Below are 24074 nucleotides of genomic sequence, written 5' to 3' on the forward strand. Positions count from 1 at the left end.
GAGAAGGTTGAGAACAGATTTTATGATAAAAGATACGTAAAAGCTATGTTACAGGACCAGGAATGTAGCCTTATTGGTAGAGTGCTCACCTAGAATGCATGAAGCCCTGGGTTTGACTCCTTGGTACCACATACTCAAAAAAAAAAAAGCCAGAAGTAGTGCTGTGTGGCTCAAGTGGCAGAGCGCTAACCTTAAGCAAAAAGTGTCCAACGACAATGCCCAGGCCCTGAGTTCAAGCCCCAGAACTGGCAAAACCACAACAACAAAAAACTGTGTTACAACCATAAAAACCAAAGTACCAAAGTAGGAAAGGCAAGACTCCTTTGAAGGCACCACAAAGGTTAATATATATAGTACATGTTATTCTATGGCAATGAGGGAATTTGTATTTACTGTTTTATACTTAAAGATTTAGTTTTTAATTATAAAATCACTTTAAAACTAATGAAAAACATGAAGAATTGGATTCTACAGCTATATTGGAAGACACTTGCACAAAGTGCAAGACTAAAGTTGAAACAAAGAACTCAAAACGACTGGTAGAAATCTGTACCTTTTGTAAGTCAAGGACAATAAAATGCATTCTACACATAATAGTATTCATCTCCTAAATGTTCATAAAATATGATAAAATACAAATATATAATCACAGGTAGCTACAGAATCAGAAGCTAATTGTACTCTAGACCTCAGTTTTAGGGAAAAAAGACATTGGTTTCATATATTGACTTTGTACTGTTCTCAGGCTGAAGGGAGAAGAAAAACTAGTATATTCATGTGACAAGAAAACACTAGTTTTTCTTCTATAGATGCTGTTTCTATACAAAGAGGATAGTTGCAGACTGTATGTTTTTCATGATATATGAGAGCCCATTTAACCAATGAATAAAAATTTAAATACAAACTATGTATGTGAAAAATGTAAAGTCAACAAAACCTATTTAAAGGATGAGTTTCCTAATCATTTCCTGATAAAATTTAGGATACTAAATTCAAAACTAAAAAAGGTAAATGAATTTTCAAAACTATGAACCAATACATAGTTTAGTAAATACATTTGGTTCTTCTATGGTCCTTCTAAAGACAAGTTAAAAAACTATTAAAGGCCACTCAACAAATCATTATGTCATTTTAGTAGTAATATTTTGTTTATTTAATTTATTTTTTTTGACAGACTTGGGCTTAAGCTCAGGGCCTGAGCACTGTCCTTGGATTTTTCTCAAGGCTAGAGCTCTACCACTTGAGCCATAGCACCATTTCTGGCTTTTTTCTATGTATGTGGTACCAAGGAATCGAACCCGGGTTTTCGTGCATGCTAGGCAAGCACTCTACCACTAGGCCAAACTCCGGCCCCAATAGTAATATTTTATACAAACAACATTCCTTAAAAGCTTAAAGTCTGTGGTTCTTAAAAAAAAAAAAGGTTTTCCATGACATACAAACCCTCAGCTTAATTTTAATTATGTTATAAAACCTAAGTGCCAGTGATTTATATAGAGTCCCTTCTTGAATACTTTTTTGTTAAACATGACATTTGAAATATGATGTAAAAATCAATAAATTCTTTAATTAAAAAAAAGGTTTTTGTCATCTTTCACTATCTAGTATCCTGAAGTTGTGCAAAGTGAACTACTTGTTCTAATAGTTACAACTGAAAAAAAAAATCAAGATAAAATGAGACACCATGGAGAAGAAAATTTATTAAAAATTATAATGCTGATATTTTAGACATTCTGGCTTCACAGATTTAAGAAATGTACAAATAAACTTACAAAAAGATTTACTGTAAATATCTACATTCTCCAAACTAACCAATGAATTCAGTTACTCAAGAAGACTAGGTAAGTCTGATAATTCCTGCAACATGTACAAATTGAAAGGCAGGAAGAAGAACTCAACAAGTCTTATTACATGCCAGTGTCTTGTATTATCTAAACAACTATTACATTCACGTTAAAAATCATGTGAAAATGTTGTCAATCCTCCAAGCCAATACAATTGGGTTCCTCCACCACAGTAGCAACCAATTTTAATAAACATATTGATGAAAATCATTATTCAATTATTCTGACATCAGACATAAGATTGTTCTAGAAGCAATTTCATACTAAAACGTGGAAATTACAAATGAAAGATGAAATTTTTTTAAGCTCATATACATTACCATTTCTAATGTCAAGAGTTACACTAGGCTTTAAAATAAACTGCCAAATGAAGTTTGCTATACGTTATAGGACCATGCTATATTCTCACTGATGCGACTCTAGAGTTCCAGGTTTGTCCTGCCATTTGTCAATCCTTCCAGGCAACTTTGTAAACAAAGGCTCCATGCCAAGTTGGACAGAGAATTTGATTAAATAAAACTTAAAAAACGGTCATCACACAAATAGGAAGCAGTAGAAAGAAAGGTGCCACGGGACTCCTCTCTTTTGAAGAGGCATCAAGTTAATATTAGTAAAATATAAAGCTCAAGATCTCCCAAACAAGTTTGTTATTCAAACTGAGGCTATAATCTTGCACATTCAATCAAGTCAAGTGTGAAATACCTAGTAAGTCTTTTCACTGTAAGGAGGTTACCGGTAATTCTAATTTTCCAATAAGAAAAAGGGGAGAATCTAAGTCATGTCACCTACTACCATCACTTACAAATTGCTTTTTATGCACAACCGAACGGGTTGTGTTGCTTTTGGCCTGTTAAAGGCAAAGCAACATTATCTCCGGATTGCCAATAGTTTCTCCTTATTTGGCTAACATTGAGAGATCCCAATCGGACTACTATAAAACTTTAACATGCACAAAGCATCCATTTTGAGAAAAGTCCGGGGCGACCAGCTTTCTTTTTTTTCCCCTTTCTTTCTTTCCCTTTTCTGTTTTCTAGCCCCAGCGCACACCCTGAGGATTTAAGACTCGAGAGCTCCAGGACCTCTGACACTGCGGCAAACTCTTCGGTTCCCATCCAGAGGTGGGCAAGTCTTTAGGGGAAACTCCTTTGCCCTGAACACCACCACCATCCTTCTCTCCCTTTTCAGCCAGTTGCAGACACAGCTAATTACACCCCCATTTTTTTTTCCTCCCTTCCCCAGTGACCAAGAGTAATAAAGGAGAAAACAGGAAATCGTTCGCTCGGGGCATTCGGCTCAAGACTCTTGATTACTATTATTATCATCATCATTTGTAATCAAGACCTGGGAGAAAAAAAAAAAAAGTACCACCGATGCAATGCCCACCGAACAAGCTAAAGAGTCCCTTTTGCTCCTTGCTAATAAGTTTTTTTTTTCTTTCCAGACTCCCTCCCCTCCCCACTACACCCCCAAATATATCACTGACACCAACACCGGGGTCCCCACCCCCCAGGCACAACCCACTCCATTCCTTCCCTGTCTTGACCCCTAAACACCAGACACCTATCTTCAAATGGCTCCGGGGTGAGGGTGAGGAAGGAGGGGGTCCCCCAAGACACCCACAGTCCCTTTCCGCCCCCCCCTCGCCTCCTACACCCCGGAAATCACCCAGTTCCCCAACTCAGACAGCAACTGGTCGGGAGGAGGAGGGGGGCCTGCAGCCCCAGCGCCCTTCCTCCTTCCCTCCCTCCCGGGAAGCCGCCCCCTCACCCCCTCAGCCGGGAGTCTCCGGCCGCCCTCAGCTTCAGGAGGGACCCCCTCACCCCCCTACACCCCACCCCACCCACGACTCCTCGAGCTAAGCGGGGAGGAGGAGGAGGAGTCCCGGGATCGAGACCCGGTGGCACAGACCTGATGGAGGGCGGTGAGTCCGTCCACATTGGCGTAATTGATGTCGGCGCCGCGGTGCAGCAGCTTGAGGACCTCGTCCGTGTCGCCGCTGGAGCAGGCGGCCAGGAAGACGGCGCCATCGTCGAACTTCACCTTGGTCTTCTGACGCTTCACCACGGGAGGCTCGAGGTCCGTCTCGGAGCCGATCCAGCGCTTCAGCTGCTCGTTCCGCTTCTGCTTCGCGTCCGCCATCTTCATCCCCTCTCCAGCCGCCGGGTCTTCTTATCGCGAGGGGGAGGGGAGGGAGGGGTGGCGGGGAGGGAAGAGAGGGGAGGCCGGGGTGGGAAGTCAGGGGAGGGGGGGGCGACTGTCTCGGTGAGAGAACGGGCCCGACCGGGACTGGGGACCGGGAGGAGACGCTCGAGACTTCCAGTATCCCACAGAGCACTGGGGCGGCGCGCCGGGGCCCCGCGGACCTGCCTGTCCTACCACAGAAACCCTCCCGCCCCTCGGCGCGGCCGCTCGTCACTGGCGGCCCGTCTAACGTAACTCCGCGAGATCCGGGAAGGGAGGCGGCCTTCGGCGCCAGTGCGCATGCGCCCTCTGGGGGCTCCGGCGCTAAACTCCGCCCCTCCCACCAGGAAGAATCACCGGGGCCAACTGCGGCGGGGGCGGTCGGTGGAGTGGGGCGGCCGGGCCACCGGAGGGAAGCGGGTGTGGCCCAGGCCGCCGTGGTTGCGCGGGAGGGGCGGGAGCGGGGGAGGGGTGTGTGTGGAGGAACGGGACCAACCTGGAAGGGTGAGAGGAGGCCGGGAAGGAAGGCTTCCCGAGGTTCCGGAGTCGGTCCGCGGTCCGGGCTGCGGAGATTCCTGCGCCCCGGGCCCGACCTTGCCTCCGGGGTTGCGTGGGTTTTTAGCGAGTAGTTCACCCGGGGCGGGAGGATTTATTTTTATTTATCGTATTTTCCCCCCTTTGGCTGCGTTCTGTGAGTGGAATGGAGGAGAGGACATGGCTTGGGTGTGAATTGAGGTGTTTCCGCGGTGGTTCCTTTCCAAGGAACTTGAGGTTGGGGTGGGGTGGGCAGCTCCGCCTGCGAAGACCTCACGTTTTGAACAGTGGGGTTGGTACCGGCCCGGGGGTGGAGTGGTGGGGGGGGAGGATTGGTGGCAGTGAGCGAGGTTGACCCACTTCTGCGACAGGGGTTTGACCTGTGGTCATTAGGGTGACTTCCTGCCAACACCCTGTGTGGCAATGTCTTTCCTCCTCTGCCCGCTTTGCTTGTTGATGGTGGTTCCCCTCCACCCCACCCCGCCTTTTTAACGCTTATTATCGGAGTCCTCGTCCACTTCCCCTCAGTGCTCGGAGCCCGGGTGACACTGCCCCCTGAGCTCAGGCTCAGCCTTCTTAACTGGTCCTGACCTTTTAAGGGATTTCTCGTTCCCGGCTCCATTGCTTTCTAAGGAGTGAAGACCCGACTGCCCCCAGAATTCAAAAGGAATGTGAAATGAAGGGACTCAAACCAACCAATACTTGACTGGATACCTCTCCAAGCCGTCACTTTGGTAGGCACCGAAAAGACAAAGGGAGCAGGGAAAGACATTTTGTGTTAAACCGCCCCTTGAGATCTTGTGCTGAGAAAGATCTGTGTCAGGACGGACGGCACACGCGCGCGGGCACACAGTTTTCAGTACTGGCATTTTAGAAATGATCTTCAGTCTCCACTCATTGGTATTTTCCTAAACACCTTCTTGTTATACACGGTTGTTAAGAGCCAAAGTAAGTCATTAAAAACTGACAATTGGATGGAAGTTCAGAGGTCACCTACGCTGAGCTTCCCCCAACAACTAGTTGATTTCCTTAATATTACCCAGAAGCAAAGATAGGATTCATTCTGCAAATATTATACCCTTGTTTGTACCCAGTCTTTCTTTTGGGCCGGGAGAGGGGAGAGGTTGCTGGGGCTACAGAAATAATTAAGCCTTTCTTATTTGCAGCGCAATGCCTATTTCCAGTACATTACAGCTTGTCATACTGAAAAAAAATAATAAAATCTGAATAGGAAAAATACGTGCCAATAAAATTGAATATCCTGAACTGTAATTAGGGTGATAGTCATAGAATTCGGTTGGAACAAAAAATATTTTGAAAATGTAGAAAAAGAAAATACATAAGATGTACACTTATCTCCTCAAACTTGGCATAATGCTGATTTGAGCTGCTGAAGATACCTGTTAATTAAAATATAAAATCCCTATTCACAGAAAGGAATTTGAGAAATGCCTTATCAGCTCCCCTGTTTACCTAGAAAAAATGAACAACTTATTCCTGTTTTCCAAGAACGTTATGGTCTGCTTGGTAGCTCTTAAAAATGCTCTTAGAATAGAGATCAGTATCTCATTTTTATCTAGGCAAGAGCAGTTTCTTGGGAAGTATGCTATTTCAAGATATAAAATTATTAATGATAAAATAAGCTACTAATAAAACATAGGTAAGCTCAATCCAAAGGCTATCTTTTTTTAAATTAAATGTGGAATGTCAACTTATATAAACTTCACTGAGTTTAGCACTCCACAGATTTAAGAGTTAGAAATGTTAATCTCATTGGAAATATTCTTAAATTGCTACCTGTCTTGTATTTTTAGTGAAGACTTTTTTAATGTTAATGAATTACTGCAGACCTATGGCTAATACCAGAATTAGGCAAACAAAACCTAAAAAAAGTGCAAATGAAGACTAGGGATGTAGTTCAGAGGGAGAGCACTTGCCTAGCCCTAGATTTGATCCCAGTGGCACACAAAATAAGTGCCATGAAGCTGTACTTAGATTAATTTGCTATTTTTCCCAGAATACTCAGTCATGATAGTGCACAAGGAGCTGTACATCTTTTCTGAAAAGTTTATTCATTTTTCAACCAATTTACTTACTAGCCTCTCTATTTTATAAAAGAATAATAGGTGTACATTATATTTAAGGAAATTATATGTGTATATATACAGTAAAGATACATACTTATACACATTAAAATATGTAAATACAAATAGTGACATGTACTAACATTTTTTGTATACCTACTTTCTGATTAGTGCATCTTTCCCCCATTACCTTTTATTATACAATTTGAGCTATGATTTGATACATAAGATATTGTTAAATGCATTCATATATTTATGTTTTCATTATCCTGAATTTTAATTTTAAAGATTCTAAATTATAACTATGAAATTGAGAATATATTAATAAGAAGACACTTTGCTTTTTTACTTCCAATGTTTTCTTAAAGAGCCTGGAGAAAAAGTTATAGGATATATAGCATCATGTAGTTTAGTCTCAAATAGGAAGATGAACCACCTGAACTTGCTTTGGACTGCATTGATAAACCAGAAATCCTGATTTCTGGATTATAGTAGCTTAAGACTTTGCCTTGTCTCTGGGCTATAAGGTCATTCTCACTTCATACTCAATAGTTACTTGCAAAATTCTGGTGGTTAGCTGTCTTCTGAGTCATCAGGACAAATTTTTGCTACATCTGGCTTCAGCCTAAACCTGAGAATCAAATGAGTGCCTGGCAATAACTGAACGTTGTTTTCATGTTCATTGCCATAGTATCAAATGGCCATTAAGGGAATTATTAAAGAGCTACAGGTATTTCTTACTGATGTTTGTGTTAACCTTTAAAAAAACAATTTCAGGAACTGTATTGCTTTAGTAAGTAAAGCATTTGAAGTAGACATAAATAAAAGACTAAAACAGTAAAATTATTTTAATAGGCCTTTTCTAAAATAGTATTGAAATATATATATATATATATATATATATATATGTTCAAGTTTAACTGGGTGAGAGAGCCAATGTAGCCCACTAGAAGTTAGTGAAAATAAAGTGTGAAACTAATTGCTCCAGAGAGTAGCCTAACATTAGATCCTAGGGACAACTCTGTTATCAGAGGACTTAAATTGTTTAGGTATTCCATCAGAGAACAAGTTTGAGGGAAAATGGTCTTCCAGAACCCAAAGTGCAGTGAGAGAATTAAAAAGAAAATGAATAACAATGCTATCTATGTTCAGGTTTAGAGAATAGAACCACATTGTTGATATGAAGGCAGTTGAATCCTATAAAAGTTACCTGCCTCAGCTGGGTACAGGCTCAGGCCTGTAATCTTAGCTACTCAGGAGGCTGAGATCTGAAGATCAAGGTTCCCTGCCCCGGAGCTAAGTCCATAAGACTTTAATCCAATTAATCACTAGAAAAAACGGGAAGTGGGGCTGTGGCTCAAGAGGTAGGGCAGTAGCCTGGAACTGGAGTTAAGAGACAGCTCACAGGCCCAGAGTTCAAGCCCTATGACCACCAAAAAAAAAAAAAAAGTTATGTGCCTTAAAGAATATTATGGGGATGGATTATATGTCATTATTATGTTTGCCTAGGTTCTTCAGCTAAAACTGCCATCCTCCGGATCTTCAGTAACCAAGTAGGTGGGATTGTAAGTGTAAGCCACTGTCCTTGGCCTGGCTTGCAAATTTCTTGAATTTAAAGGCTAGATTTTCTATGGTATAAATCACTATGTATATTGCATTGCTAAATAGAACTATACATAAAGCAACACTTTCTTTATTGAATAATGGATGCCTCTTATCTAAATTGTATCCATAAATGACAAAGAAAAGTTATTAATAATATCGATTAATACTTTTTAATGTCTGTCTAGCCTATTACAATAGGTAAATAAAACCTTGATTTTGTAAAGTGCCTATTTAGGATTTTTTTTTTTTGCAATTCATTGAATACATTTCCTGATAACTTAGAAAATCAAGTTTGCTCTAAGGCAAAAGCAATTGAGTTGATTTATTTTTTGTCAGTCATGGGACTTGAACGAGCCTGGGTGTTGTCCCTGAGATCTTTTGCTCAAGACCTTCCATCCTATCCCTTGGGCCACAGAGCCACTTCCAGTTTCCTGGTGGTTAATTGGAGATAAGAGTCTCACGGACTTTAATGCCCAAGCTGCCTTTGAACTGTGATCCTTAGATCTCAGCCTCCTGACTAAGATTACAGGCATGAGCCACGATGCCCAGTTTTAAGTTGATTCTTATTACATCCACAGATCATGTGCATGATGTAAGTGGATTAGGACTACCCAAAGCCTTTTGCACATTGATGTACATTGTTGAGTACACTGCACTTCTTTTGTTTTTTAAAGACAAATCAAGAAGCTATTGTTAGCACTAAGATTATACATGTGTATGAATAAATACATATACTAAATATGTATATATTATATATAATTTTCCCTTCTAGACCACAGTCAGAAATGTTAAAAAAAAATCTTGGAATTGTTCACTTATGTGAAATGAGCTCTGTGTTCATGGTATTACTCTAACAAAGTAAAAACTTATCTATGTAGTACTTTGGGAATCAACTACTTTGGGGGTCACTACTTTTTCTGCTAAGCCTGTTTTTGAGCAGTTAACCAAAATGTTCCCATATCTGACATTTGAACTCAAAAGTAGTATGACCTAGTTTCAGATGGTGTGCTTTAGTTATGGTTGACTCATGTCTGATAATCTGTAAATTATTTTGTTCAGTCTTAGAAGCACCATTTTATTATGCAGTTTGAGACGACACATTTGATACAAAAATGTAAGCTTTTGTTTCATTTGTATGTGCCTATATTCACTTCACGTGGAAATAAATTTTATTTGTGGGAAAAGAAAGCTCAAAACAACTCTTGAGTTGCTGATAGCAATTCTTGTCTTCTGTGCATGTTTGTCACAGGGAAGAAAGCAGAAATTGTTTTCAAAATACTTCCTACCTTGAAGTGGCTGCCTCCAATTTTCTATTTAATAAGTGTTTTGAACCAAATTATGATATGTTTTTGCTTGTATGTGGAAGCTAGACCTTAGAGACAGCTCTATGCATGGACATGTACATAGGCAGTGCAACTATGTATGAAGAGAGCATAAGGAAGTTCAGTGAAAGCTGTTGATCCATAGGGGGCTAGCGGGGCAGCTGGGGAAGAGAACACAATAGAGATGGTTATTCTGAATGCAAAACAAAATATATGCACATCTGAGATACCATAGTGAAACCCCTTGTTGCAATTAATAGACATTTAAAAAAATGAATGACAGGCAAGTTAGAGCAGGCTCAGATTGAAGGGCTGGCAGGCAGCAGGAGGGGAGAAGTCTAGGGAGGAAGAAGGATGAATATGGTCCTATGTTTGTTTGCATGTAGGAAAATGGAACGATGAAACCTACTGAAATTATTTTAAGAAGGGGGATTGCAATGGGAGAGCATGATGGGAGGAGTGAGATACGTTATTTACAAGTGTGAAAATGTCACAATTATACTGCCCCCTCCCATACAACTAATACATGCTAATGCAGAAAAATGCAGGAAAAGAAACTAGAACTTCGAATCAGAATTTATAAAAGGCATTTATGGCTAGTGATTTAGTTTTAATTAGCACATTCAATGCCTTGGAATTTATGCAAATTACATTTGCATAGTATTAGAGGTCAATAAAAAGTATTTTCTAAATTGCTGTCTTATTTGACAAACCTGTTGACCCAAAATATCATGGAATGTTTTTATTTGGGATAGAAAAGGGGGGACCAAATAGAGAACATCAAACTATCCTTGGATGTTTTATGGCAGGAAAAAGATTTCACAAAGAATAGAAATTGGTGCATGGTTTTAAAATGATAGGAAGTCTATGGGTCTCTTGAGCCACAGGAATTTTCACCCTGACACCGGGAATTACCCACCGAAAGGCAGTCCAAAGTAACTGGCTGAATACTTCTTCAGAAAGGTAGAGATTCTCCATAGCCAAACAGATAGGCCATAAATGTGGCTGGAGTGTAGCAGTTTGGTAGATCTGAGGTCAGTGAATACAATTTCAGTTATTTGTCAATCATTCTAGGCTCCTGGGATACAGGAATGAATGAAAATACCAAACTACACCAACAGGCTTACATTCTAATGAAGAAGGATAAAAAAACTTAATCAAAAAATAAAAAAGGCTGAGAAGCAATGAAAGCCCGTTTTAAATGAACATATTCAGATATTGCCAAGTGTATTGGGAAAAAAACGGATGTGTGAAAGAACAAAAGACAATTTCTGAAGCTATTGTCAATAGAGGAAGCGGGGACTATTTTTACTCATAAATTAATCAAGATAGATCTAGGCTGAGTTTCTATCAAGTTTTTCTAAGACCTGCAGTTGGGAAGCTTTTCTTTATGACAAAAGATTTAAAAGTACACATAATTAATCCACGCAAGTGAGAAGCCCTGATACACACAGTGAATCAATATTCCCTTGACTGGAATATGAATGTTGTAGAAGATACCTGAAAAGACTGCCACTAGTGTGGATATATCAGTCTTCATCAGTGTGTAAATACAACTCATGACCACAATACCACTATGTGGGTATGAGCTCAGAAACTTGATATGCAACTTTGATATGGAGGAAGGATGACTATTGAATTTCCTTCTGAACAGGTGGTGATGTTAAAACAAAGTTCTTTATGGAACTTTTTTTTGGTGGGATTCATTCCAACACATAGGTAAAGAGCCTTGCATACATTTGGCGCATGTAGTAGGAGCTTATATTTATTTTCTTTGATACTGCATGTCTATTAAAACCAAGTCCATGTATTGTCTCAGAGTTTTAAATCTGGGTGGGCTCAGCTGGGTTCACTGCTGAGGAACTCATACAGCCAAAAATCAAGTTGTCAGCTGGGATGGATTCTTAGCTAGAGCTTCTGGAAGAGTCTTCTTCCTTGATGTGGACAGAGGTGTGTGTGTGTGTGTGTGTGTGTGTGTGTGTGTGTGTGTGTGTGTGTGTGTGTGTGTTGCAATTCAATTCTAAGGTCTGCTTTTTTGCTGGCTGTTGGCTGAAGCCCTCACCCTGTTTCTTACACTTGACCTCTTCTATCTTCAAAATCAGTAACAATGTGTCACATCCTTTTCATGCTTTCTTTCCATCTCTCTCACTTCCTTTCTTAAGAAAAGCAACCTCTGAGACATGAGAAAGGGTATCAATGTATGTGAATTAATGCACCTTCTATCTGGTGAATATAATGTAACCCTTCTATTAATTACAATAAAAATACATGAAAAAAGAAAATATGAAAAAAAGGAAAAGCAACCTTTGCAACTAGCTTGAGAAGGTGTCTGCTAGTAAAAGCATAAAATACAATCTCTTCATCTTGAAGTCAGATGCCATAAAACAGAAATTAATTACAAAAATGATGTGATATTTAGAGGTGATGGTAATTGAAGCAGGATAGCTTTGAAGGACCATTTTAGAAATCCTACCTGATAACCAACTCAACAAATAATAATTGTTTTCCATTTTAATAAATACTCTTTACCACCTACTGTAACGTAGGAACTGAGTTAAAGAAAGTAAATATGACATTATCGTTAGGTTAATGGGTTTACAATTTAGTGGAGGAAATAGCTCCTGAAATAGATCATTTTAATTCAAGAGCTGGAATTTGTTTGGAATATAGTAAATGACCATTCTTGTTTCAAGTGCTATCTGTTTTGTTTTGTTGTTGTTGCTGTTTGGTTGTTTTTCTTTTTTGTTTTGTCTTGTTGGTCATGGGGCTTGTACTCAGGACCTGGACACTATTCCTGACCCTAGCATGCATAAAGACACAGGTTCAATTCTTCAGTACCACATACATAGAAAAAAAGCTGGAAGTGGAGCTGAGGCTCAAGTGGTAGAGCTTTAGCCTTAAGAAAGTCCAAGGACAGTGCTCAGGGGCTGAGCCCAAGCCCAGGACTGGCAAAAAAAAAATAGTGAAAATAATTGAGCAATTTTTAAAAGTTCTGCATATAATTATTTTCAGTAGATCAAATGACCCTAGGGAAAATGTAACTAAACCTTTTCTTTTCTGGAAACTTTGACATTTTTTCCATGTATTTATATTTTGACAATTTTTGTTGTTATCAGACTTAATTAACCATTTAAATAAACTGAGAATGGAGATCTTAGTTAATAAGGCTTAAGATATAATTCAGGTCATACTGAAAAAAATTTTAAAGACTGAAAATTTATTAGTATAATAAGCTGCTGAAATCCTCATATTTTTTAGACACTTGAGTGAATGCCTCTGTCTGTTTGATGATACAGAAGAAAGCTAATGGAATTATGATGAGCATATATCCCGTTTCTTTTTCCCTTTGCTCTTTTATCCATCCTGATAATATCTTGGAATATTAGAAATGTCCCACTGGGTTGTCCCTGATTATGCTTTAGCTAAAGAGTCTGGGTAGGCTAATGAAACTATGTTTTCTTACATACTTACCAGGGCACCTATTACACCATCATACTTTCATAAATGAAGACTTGGGGACCATCATTAAGACAGAGGAAACTTATGATTAGAAATCACTTGGTTCACACCCATTTAAGGATAACCATTGTCACTTGAGCCAGGCATGGTGTTACCTACCATGGTAACATGGGGATGAGCTACATCCCCTGCCCAGAAAGAAAAATAAGTTACTTTTAATTAATTCAAACTTACTTGAATTGCTCTGTGAAATTAATTATGATTAATGTCTTTGTCATTTAAGGTAGCCTAATTGTGAGACCAACATCTGTCATATTCAGAATCCCACACTCAAGAGATGATCAGACATGGTTTATACTACAGAGGTAAGAATTCTGCAAATTCAACCTCCTATTTTTTCATAAGCAAAATATAGTCATGAAAAGGAGGATGAATGCTTCCCCAACTAGTAGGAGTCTAGATGAGTCCCTAAAATAAGAGAACAAAAATAAGACAAACAATAATAAATAGATTCCACTATTTGAAACCCCAATAGAATAACATTGTTGGTGTCATCATGAGAGAGTAAAATTTTTCCAAAAGCTATTTTAACTAGCCTCCCAGAGGGCCTGCTGACCCCCCAACATCCTGTATTCACATCCTCCTATAGTGCTCTCAGCTTGTCCTGTGTGTTGCTTTATATGACCAATAGAAGAGAGCACAAGTAATCATCTGTCACTTGCAAGATTAGGCAATAGTAGACATTGTGGCTACAGACTTGGTTTTCTGTCTCTGTGTTGAATCACCAACCCTGAAGGAATTGTGCTGTCAAGTCTAAAGATACTTAGGCAACTTTATGGAGAGGCTCAAAGAGTAAGGAACTTGGCCTCCAGCTAAGTGAGTGAGCCTTTTGTGGAAGCCAGTCCTTCAGACCTAATGAAGCCTTCCGGTAAATGACAGCAGTTTTGGTTACCTGGGAGTTAGAATTGTATTTATTTAGGTATCTATTTTTTGTTTGGTTTTGGTTGGTTGTGGGCTTGAACTTGAGCATTTTTGCTCAAGGCTAGTACTCTACCATTTTGAGCCATAGCTCCATATCCGGTTTTCTGGTGGTTAGTTGGAGATAAGAGTCGGGAGGTTCCTGCCCCAACTAGCTTTGAACCATGATTCTCAGATATCAGCTTCCTCAGTACGTAGGATTAAGGATTATGGGCATAAGCTATCAGTACCCAACTCTAGACTGTTTTCTTTAAAATATATCTTTAGGGCCGGGAGTTTGGCCTAGTGGTAGAGTGCTTGCCTAGCATGCACGAAGACCCAGGTTCAATTCCTCGGTACCACATACACAGAAAAAAAAGCCTGAAGTGGTGCTGAGGCTCAAGTGGTAGAGCTCTAGCCTTGAGAAAGTCCAAGGACAGTGCTCAAGCCCTGAGCTCAGGCCCGGGACTGGCGAAATAAATAAATAAATATATATCTTTAAAGGCTTTAAATAAACAAAAACAAATTTATGGTCCCTGGTTATCAGTTGTTCAATTGCAAATGAAGTTTGCTGACCTTTTCATTATTGCTAATTGAGAATAGGAACTCTTCCTTCATCTTTCCAACATTTCTCCAATTCAAATCCTTGACATGAATGTCAAGGCTAGAACTTTGCTGTGGACATCTAGAAGACAGAATTCTTTGCCATGTTCAGCATTAACTTTCTAAAAAGGCTCAAAACATTGGATTTCCCACTCAGTTACTGGGTGGTAAAACACAATGTGAGGCATAATTCCCTTTAAATCAAGCAGATGATTTGTGCTTAGCTTTAGCAAAGTTGATTTGTCTAGAAAATGGCAACTTAAAAGAGACCATCTAGCATTCTAGTTATTAGCCACTTTTGTTTCTGTTTTCTTTCTGGTTTTTAGCTTTTCTTTTCTTTCAGATTTCAGAGCTGCCCATACCCTCCCCAAACACTTTCTTTTCCTTCCTTCTTTCCTTCCTTCCTTCCTTCCTTCCTTCCTTCCTTCCTTCCTTCCTTCCTTCCTTCCTTCCTTTCTTTCTTCCTTCCTTTCTTTCTTATTCTTTCTTTCTTTCTTTCTTATTCTTTCTTTCTTTCTTTCTTTCTTATTTTCTTTCTTTCTTTCTTTCTTTCTTTCTTTCTTTCTTTCTTTCTTTCTTTCTTTCATTTTAATCAGTCCACAAGATCTAGTGTGCAACGCAACTCTCTGATCAAATGGACTATACCAATAGCAGAATGTCTTCCATCAAGTCCCTTGACATTATGTATGATACCTTTTCCCCCCAATTTTGAATACCCTGAGTGCAACTAAAACGTTTAGATAAAATATCACTTTATATGAAATATGAGGGATAGATAACATATGAAATAATATTACAGGATTTAATGAGACAAACAACATGTAGAATGTCTATTATGATAATACATCTGGAATTAAAAAATAAAATTAATGTAAAAGTGAAAAATAAGAATCGCTTAAATGAGACAGAAATTATAATATAATAAGCATACAATTTTTTTTCCTTTTTAAATTTAATATTATTGCCAAGCTGTTGTACAGAGGGGTTACAGTTACATATGTAAGGTAATGAGTACATTTTGTGTTGGACATTGTTATCCCTTCCCTGGTTTTTCTCCCACTTTCCATTCTCCCCAACACATCCCTCCCCCACCCCCATGTTGGAAGAGGAACAGCAAAGTGATGACACATGTGAATTTTGTTTGTTTAGGTTCTGGTATGAAAAAAAACTCTTTGATTATTGGGAAAATTTACATACTAGTTGTATTTTAAGATGGTAGTAAGGATTTTTTTTATTACTTGCATCTAAAGCTTGGCAGTAGTGTGATTATGAAGGAATTTAAGCAGATGTATGAAAAACATTATAATACTGACAACTTCCTTTCAAAGATTTCAGCAAAAGCAAATTTGGCTAGATTTTAATAATGTAGGTAAGCAGTATCTAGTATTGTAGTATTTGTTCAACATTTTTGTTTGAAATTTTTAATGTGGTATTAGGTATGTGGTACTGGGTATCAAAACCAGGGTCTTGCAAATAGTAGGCAAGTAGTCTTCCTCAGAGCTATAGCCCCGTTCCTGGAAAAAATAAGTATAAAGTGTTGAGAGAGAATGAAGTCTCCTTTTGTAAGGAGACTGTATATGATTCTCTGAGAGTAGCCTAGAGGCATTTGGAAATACAAGTAGAGGGGTTTTTCCTATTATCAACTGTGAAGCACCACTGTGATTTTAGTGGGAGGAGGGCAGAAAGAATGCTAAATATCTTGGGATATGTGGGAAATTTTCAGCCATGAATACCCTTCCCAGAATCTTAATAGTTCCTCTATAGATACATATATGCTTTCCACTACCTTGTTTTGTATTTATTATTCATTCTATTCCTTTTTCTTCTAAAACTACTGTTCCTTAGGTTTGTCAGGATAAATACTGATATAGGTTTGAGATCTGAAGGACTCTGAAGTGTTCTCCACTTCATGAGAGGAGAAATAGTTTTCATCCTAACCCTTCAATTGTTTTTAGTTTTCTTTTTCTTTTATGTATCTATTTATTGGCCTTATTATTTATTTATTTATTTATTTATTTATTTATTTATCTGGGGCTTGAACTCCAGGCCTGGCAAATTGTTCCTGTGGGTAGGTACATGTTTGAAATCTCTTATTCTGCCATATTTGCCACCACTTCTAGGGATATTTAGTTTTTTTTAAAATGAGATCACTTTGGATACAGTTTAATATTTTTTAAATTTGGTCCTATAGATATCGTTCATATCAATGAATATGTCTCTAGTGCAGAAATATCATTCCACAGGGTTTTAAAAATTATCTAATTCTTTTTTTTTTTTTTTTTGCCAGTTCTGGGGCTTGAACTCAGGGCTTGCATTTTACTACGTGAGGCACATTCTACCACTAGGCCACACTTCCAGCCCCAACAACACAGTTTTATGATTCTTTTCTTTCTTTCCTTTCTTTTTTCTTTCTTTCTCTCCCTCCCTCCCTCCCTCCCCCCCCTCCCTCCCTTCCTTCCTTCCTTCCTTCCTTCCTTCCTTCCTTCCTTCCTTCCTTCCTTCCCTACTTCCTTCCTTCCTTCCTTCCTTCCTTCCTTCCTTCCTTCCTTTCTTTCTTTCTTTCTTTCTTTCTTTCTTTCTTTCTTTCTTTCTTTCTTTCTTTCTTTCTTTCTTTCTTTCTTTTTTCCTTTCTTGAACTCTGTGCCTTGCTGCTGTCCCTGAGCTCTTCAGCTCAAGGCCAGTGTTCAACCACTTGAGCCACGGCGCCACTTCCAAATTCTCTTATTCTTAAAGGTACTTTACAGTTTCTCTACCATAAGAAATACGTAACTGAAAATTTTTTACTCTCCCTTTTTTGGGAAAAACTTTTGAAAATGAAAGTGTATAATGAAAATTTTAATTTCTGAGCATGAGGCTGGCAAGTACTTGTTGACTGATGATTGGACTACTTGAATAGTTATAGTGATACACTATATTACTGTTCAGATAATTAGTCTGATATCAATATCTGCCATAGGACATAGTAAACCACAGTTGTTTTGTGGTTGACATTAGCAACAATGTTAAACATTAATGATGTTTTTTATTAGTAATAAGGTGATTTTAATGTAATTTGGCTATCACATATCAGAATATATTTATACTAGAAATGAAAACCTTTTTGGTGCCTGAAGAATCTTGGGTAAGTATTTGACCTTTTGCCCTTGAATGTCTGGCTGAGTTCCCAAGAAAGAATTTTGGTAAACAAAATTCACAAATTTGGGGCTGGCAGTGTGGCCTGGTGGTAGAGTGCTTGCCAAGCATGCACAAAGCCCTAGGTTCGATTCCTTGGTACCACATACACAAAAAAGCCAGAAGTGGTGCTGTGGCTCAAGTGGTAGAGCGCTAGCCTTGAGAAAACTCAAGGACAGTGCCCAGGCCCTGAGTTCAAGCCCTAGGACTGGCAAAAAAAAAACACAAAAAATTCACCAATTTGTGAATTCTTGAAATTATTATGTGAAACAGATAATATACCAATGGTCTTTGGAATTTGACAACTGAGGATGGAATTCCACTGTTTTCTCTGTGGTAATAAATGTTTAGGAAATCATTTTTTAATCTTTTCTATTTTATAAAGGTAGAGATAATTTTACAGCTGTTATACAGTTAATGCCAGGTGCCATCAATGACAAGCAGTCAGAAAATATCATTCCTTCTTAGTAATCATAATGATGCCCTACATCTAGATAGTAATTCTGTGGAGATAGTGAAGGGTTGTTTAAATATATGAATAATGGCCATTGAACTTTATTCAATATTAAGATAGAGCTCTACATTATTTTGTGTGTAATTGTCTAAATATATTTAAAGTCATGCTAATTTTACTGGCTGTTAGAGGAAAGCTCAACTTGCTGAAAAAGTATAAATTACAGATCACTTGAAATGTGACGACAGATAGTTGAATTAACTCTAAGTATATCTAATAACTATAAGTCAACTAATGGAGATTTGACAATCAAATCTTGATGGAATAAATTTTGTAATATAAGTAAATATATTGTTTCTTTTTCTATTGTTAGGATAAGGTATAGAAAGGTTATAGTTACATTCGTCAGGTAGTAGGTGCATTACTTCTCACACATTGATACCGCTTCTCATGTTTTTGTCCTCATTTCTCTCTCCCCACCTATGTTGTTTCTTTAAACCGATTAATTGCTAGTAAATTACTGTACCTTTAAAACTTCTTTGGAGTAATTTTAATAATTGTCTCCCTGAAATCTAATTTTCTTTTTAAGTCATGATTAAAGACAATTTGTCAGAGTACATTTTTTTTCTATTAACGTACTATGACTTTCTTTATAGTGTGAGTGTTTTAAGCACAGTAGAAGAAAAAAAAACAACTTTTCTCTAGAGGCCATTCAAATTTTAATTTCAGAGTTAGAATTAATTGCACGCAATGTTAGACTTGAAGTAAAACATTATAAGACAATATTTGAGAGACCCTGAGAGAACTTCAAGCTAATTCAACTGATAAATATTCACCACACATTTTGAGACCAGCATTGTGCTGGGAATACAAAAAATGAATTCAATGTAGGTGTTAATACAAGTCCCTGGATGGCCAGAGGAGGAAATTAATGATTATAAGAGATGGAGTAGCTTTCTCACACTTGGTAGATGTGTAGCAGTGCCAACATCAGAATATTTCCAATTGATATTCCTTGCATAGCCTCACACTTACAACTCCAAAGTTTTACAAAAGATACAATTTTTACCCTGGCTGAAGTTCTTGTGTCTGCACTATCCCAACAAAGCAGTTTGGGAACATTTCCATGACGGTCAGCATCTCAAAATAGCAGCTGGTCACTGTAGCTTTGTTCTTAATTCTGGAAGAAGGAGAGAAATTCTCATTATACAACTGGCACTAGACAAATGGTTCCTCTTAACCACCATGTGAGAGCTTCCTAGGTGCCTGGCTTGTGTTAAACTCTAGGAAGATAAAATAAACCCTCTAAATTGTTCTTATCCTCAAGCAACTAATAATCAAATGAGTGGAACAGACTTGTAAAAAATAATTTCAATAACATTATAGGAACCCAAAATGCATGATTTATGACAATGTATTGCAATTTCTGTTTCCTTTTCTCCTTTAAATACTTATCCGCCAAAATTTTGTTAATGTTTGTCCAAGTTACAGAGAATACCTAAATTTGACTTTAATACCATTCCAAGAAGTTTCTGGGCCAGAGATATGTGAAAGAACCCCTAACAAAGCCAGGGTAGCCCTTTGACTCCAGCCTCAATGCAGAGGAGTATGCATGGGCCACTTAGTTGGGTTCAAATGATCTTAGATTCCCACCAACAATCAATTAGAATTCCCTTGTGGCCAGCCAATTAGGCCTCTGCCATTCTAGACTGACTAGCCTTAATGCTCAGATGATCTAAAAGGGAGGGAAGGAAATAGAGCCACTACCTTTGATAATCTAAAACTTAGAAATCCCATCTAGTAACCCTGGGGCATAATAAATAACTTCAAATATATACAGTTCCTCTCTTCTCCTATGACAGTTTAGTGACCTGGGTTTCCTTTTACCCCCATGTTCTTCCTTGTTAGTGCTAGGTAAAACCTTCGGCAATTTCCACTAATTTGCTTACAAAAATGTTCTTTGTTAATATGAGCAGATTTGAATGAATCTTTATCAGTCATGATATAAACCATTATCTTCAATATAAATCTTATACTTTACATAAATTATATCCAGCTTAAACATTAATGGCCAACTTGTGATGTACAGTTAAAATAATGTATGCAATATGCATAGGTACTTGAGCTATGCCCCAGTCCCTTTGGTTTTATTTTGTATTGGGATAGAGTTTTATTAATTCTTCTTGTCATGATCTCCTACTTAAAATCCTTCTATATCTGCCTACTCAGTAGCTAGGATGACAGAGTGTTCAGCTAATGCCATGCTTATCTTTAATTTACTCTCCTGTGTCAACAGAGATTTACCATCTACACTGAACTTGAAATAGTTGGAGATAGTTCATGAGAAGTGAAATAAACATTTTGGACAATTATGTCCCTTTTCCTGTGAACTCACTTATACTTTTTTGTTTTTTCTTTCTGGTCCTGAGGCTTGAACTCTGGGCCAGTACCTTATTCCTGAGCTTTTGTACTTGAGGCTAGAGCTCTACTACTTGAGCCACAGTTGCTTCATTTCTGAATTTTGTGATTAATTGGAGATTTAAAACAAAAGTCTCTGCCTTTGGATTTGGACAGATCTTTCTTCTTTCTATGAAGTCTATTGAGTCTTTTCTTATAGTAAAGAATAACTTTATTTTTTCTCCTTTATACTGGCATATTGTAAGTGTACAAAGGGGTTTCACTGTGGCATTTCCATAGGAAAAATATATTTCTGCTAATGAGCTCCCTCAGGTTTTTAAAAATCAGATTCTTAATTTTTAAAATTCATTGTCACTGGTATTGTAGAGTTAATAAACAGAGGGGCTATAGTTATATGAATCAGGTAATGAGTACAGTTTTTTGAACCATGTCTGCTACTGCTGTTTTTTTTCCTATAATGGATAATGTAATGATAACTTTCCTGGCCTTTACTGAGAGGCTCCTATCTTTATCATGATAGCATACCAACGCTATTAGTCTGGGTATTATATCCAACTGTGAAGGACTATTCTTATATTTATGGAAGAACAATTTCAATATTAGAAGACATTTTAATTTGAAAAGCGCTGGATTTGACTGGGGATTGGAGAGTTTATAGAAGAAACTGTTCTTCTCCAAATGGGGATGTTTTGATTGATTGATTCCACCTGTATCATCTCTTTTCTTGCTGCTCATGATATTAAATTTTTGTTTAATACTCCCAGTACTAGATAACCTTTTCATAGATAACAGCGAGGCTAAAAGTTGAGAAAATAGCTACTTCGTAGCATCTATGACTAAAGAACTTTTTTTAAGTCTAAGTATTTGTCAACGTGTTTTGGTTTGCATCATCAACATCACCTGGAAACTGGTCAAAAATGAAAAATGTTGGGTGTCAATCGACTCTTTGAGTCAGAAATTGGGAAGGGAGCCCAGGTGATTTCTTTTACACACTAAAATTTGCTAATTGCCGTGTTTCTTTATTAAATCAGGCACCATCTGAATACTACAATTATGAAAAATAATAGAATAACCATTAGTGGTAGGATACAGAGGGAGATCAGCATTTAAATAGAAATCTGTTACTGACAATCTGTCTTTCCACTCTGTGTGTTCCCAGGTGAAAATTTGTTGATGAAGGTGAGTGACATCAATGCATGGATAGCTAAAGAAAATATGTAGATACAAAATGAAGTAGTCTAAGGCCATAAAGAAGAATGAAATTTTCTCATTTGCAGGAAAGTGGGTGGAAATAAGGGACATCATGGTAAGTGAAATAAACCAGATACAGAAAGAACTATATCATTTTCTCTCTCATAGGAAAGAAAATGAAGTTAGAAGGGAGATTGATTAATAGTGACTGGGAATGGTTCTAGGGGTTTTGAGGAGACAGAAGAAGAAAATTTAGCAAACAGATATGAAATACACATTTAAGTATCACAAGTGATATGTGTTCATTATAACACTGATATTAACTAATGGCATGAAGGCTAAGTTGACATGTAATTGTAGAGAAGAGCAGCCCCGTATGTGGTTGAAGACAGCGAATTTTCAGACTCAAAGGATAAAAAAAAGAAAACCTTTTGTTTTATATTGAGAATGAAGAGTTAACAAAGAGAATCACAAAAATGATGGCAGAGACGGTAAAACTTAGATGATCTTGTTTGAAGGGAACATTGAAACTATGCACAGTCTGCGTAAATAGCATTATCTGTCCCGAGCCTGTTGACTCAGCTGGTTAGAGTTCTAAGTCACAGATTTAGTTCTCTACAGGGAATGGATAAATTATCCCTGTTCTCTGGCTAGAGTCCCCATCCCACATTACAACCCAAGGCATCAAATAAATACAGATGATCAGGGGAAAATTATGTATCTCACATTCATCCCTATTTCAGAAAGTAAATAGTTAACTGAAAAATCTCTAATTCTTTCTCAAACCTTTCATTGGCACAGCTTTTCGTTTTTTTTTTTTTATAAACACAAATTTATCTTTATTTGAAGAAAGGACATGATAATTTCTCAAGAAAAGCTTATAGTGTATAACTTGTATAACTATGGAAACTTTTTGTGTTACCTAAACTGCAAAATATTTCACTTGGTAAAATGACTCCCACCATACAAGCATGTCATTCTTCTTAGATGCATATTAAAGAGATAAGGAAGATACTTTCTTTAAAAAAATGGAGGTTGACATGTGAAAGGGTATCAATGTGTGGGAATTAAGGCACCATTTATCTGGCAAATATCATGTAACCCTTCTATTAATTACAATAAAAAATATATTTAAAAAAATGGAGGTTAATCTCTTGCTTACTAATAAGGAAATACAAATTAAATACTTTACTTTAAAATTTAGCAGGCTATATCCAGGCTAGAGTGTCTCAGGGTTTCCATGGATACTTTCTTGTCCCTCATTCAAGCCCTAGGGTGTTGCTTCAGGATGAAACTTAACAATATATCTGTCTTTCAGCAGATCATTTAAAGAGCTTGCTGAGTGTCAAGTTATCATAAAAATGGACACAAGTGGAATATTTGTATGCACACTCTCCCTTTCCAGTACTTGAATAAACAGGGAGGATTTATATAAAGCATTGAGTATCGGTGGCCAAAAGGAACATTTTTCTTTGTAATTCCCTAATGTTTCAACCAAATCTGTGTAATGCTTCAAGGAAAACACCAAAGAAAGTTTTAAAGGCTCTATCACTTTATAAAAGAAAAAAAAATGGCTGTGGTTTGAACTTCGGTTCTTTTCTTTGCTGGAAGTTATGCCTCAGAACAAGTTCAAGTACTTTTTTCCTGTTTGCTTTTGCAGTCCTAAAACTTGAACTATCCTGGGACTATCCCTGAGTCTCTTTGTGCTTAAGGCAAATGCTCTAGCATTTGAATTACAGAACTACTTCCAGCTTTTTTTGAATAGTTTATTGGAGAAACTTTCTTTCCTAGGCTGGCTTCAAAAGGCAATCCTTAGATCTCAGTCTCCTGAGTAGCTAGGATTACAGGCGTAAACCACTAGGGCCCAGCTTTCAAATACATTTTTGTACTGTTATCACTTATCTATAGCACCTTCATAGCTGGGATTATGGTCATATAATACTATGCCTACTATATTTGTACATAGTACAAATATCATCCCACTGTGTCATATGTAATAAACATATCATCTAACTATGATGTATCTGATCTCTACCTCAAAAGTAGCTCGATACTACAATGTCTGCCTCCCCCCTGCCCCAATCATTTGTAAAGTAATAAAAGATAAGAAATTCATTCATACACACATTTTCCCACAAACTATGGGCAAGCATCATTGTTTTAAAACTATTTCCATAGAAATATGCAATGTATCATGTATGAGAATATTATTTTTGTCAACTACCATTAAGGGTACTTTGCTAGTATGTGG

At 37.8% G+C, this 24074-nt stretch overlaps 1 protein-coding gene and 1 long non-coding RNA gene across 4 annotated transcripts in view; one reads left to right on the forward strand and one right to left on the reverse strand.

Moving 5' to 3' along the window:
• Ppp1r12a (protein phosphatase 1 regulatory subunit 12A) overlaps window positions 1–4224 on the reverse strand; it is a 96251-nt gene extending 92027 nt beyond the window's left edge. For 2 of the 3 annotated variants that reach the window (XM_090328302.1, XM_090328303.1), the window contains exon 1: window positions 3753–4223. In XM_090328302.1, the coding sequence (XP_090184428.1) occupies window positions 3753–3989 (237 nt within the window). In that variant the 5' untranslated portion in view covers window positions 3990–4223. Of the gene's footprint in view, window positions 1–3752 lie in introns of all 3 variants that reach the window. The other variant, XM_090328304.1, reaches the window with a different exon arrangement.
• Window positions 4225–4914: 690 nt separating this feature from the next.
• On the forward strand, window positions 4915–22493 carry LOC150067287 (uncharacterized). The gene is made up of 3 exons (XR_016539540.1): window positions 4915–5293; window positions 13313–13394; window positions 21792–22493. It is a non-coding gene; the product is annotated as an uncharacterized LOC150067287 (long non-coding RNA).
• Window positions 22494–24074: the final 1581 nt, after the last annotated feature.

This window comes from Megascapheus bottae, chromosome 2, assembly GCF_031878675.1.
Source record: "Megascapheus bottae isolate mThoBot1 chromosome 2, mThoBot2.hap1, whole genome shotgun sequence".
Taxonomy (NCBI): domain Eukaryota; kingdom Metazoa; phylum Chordata; class Mammalia; order Rodentia; family Geomyidae; genus Megascapheus; species Megascapheus bottae.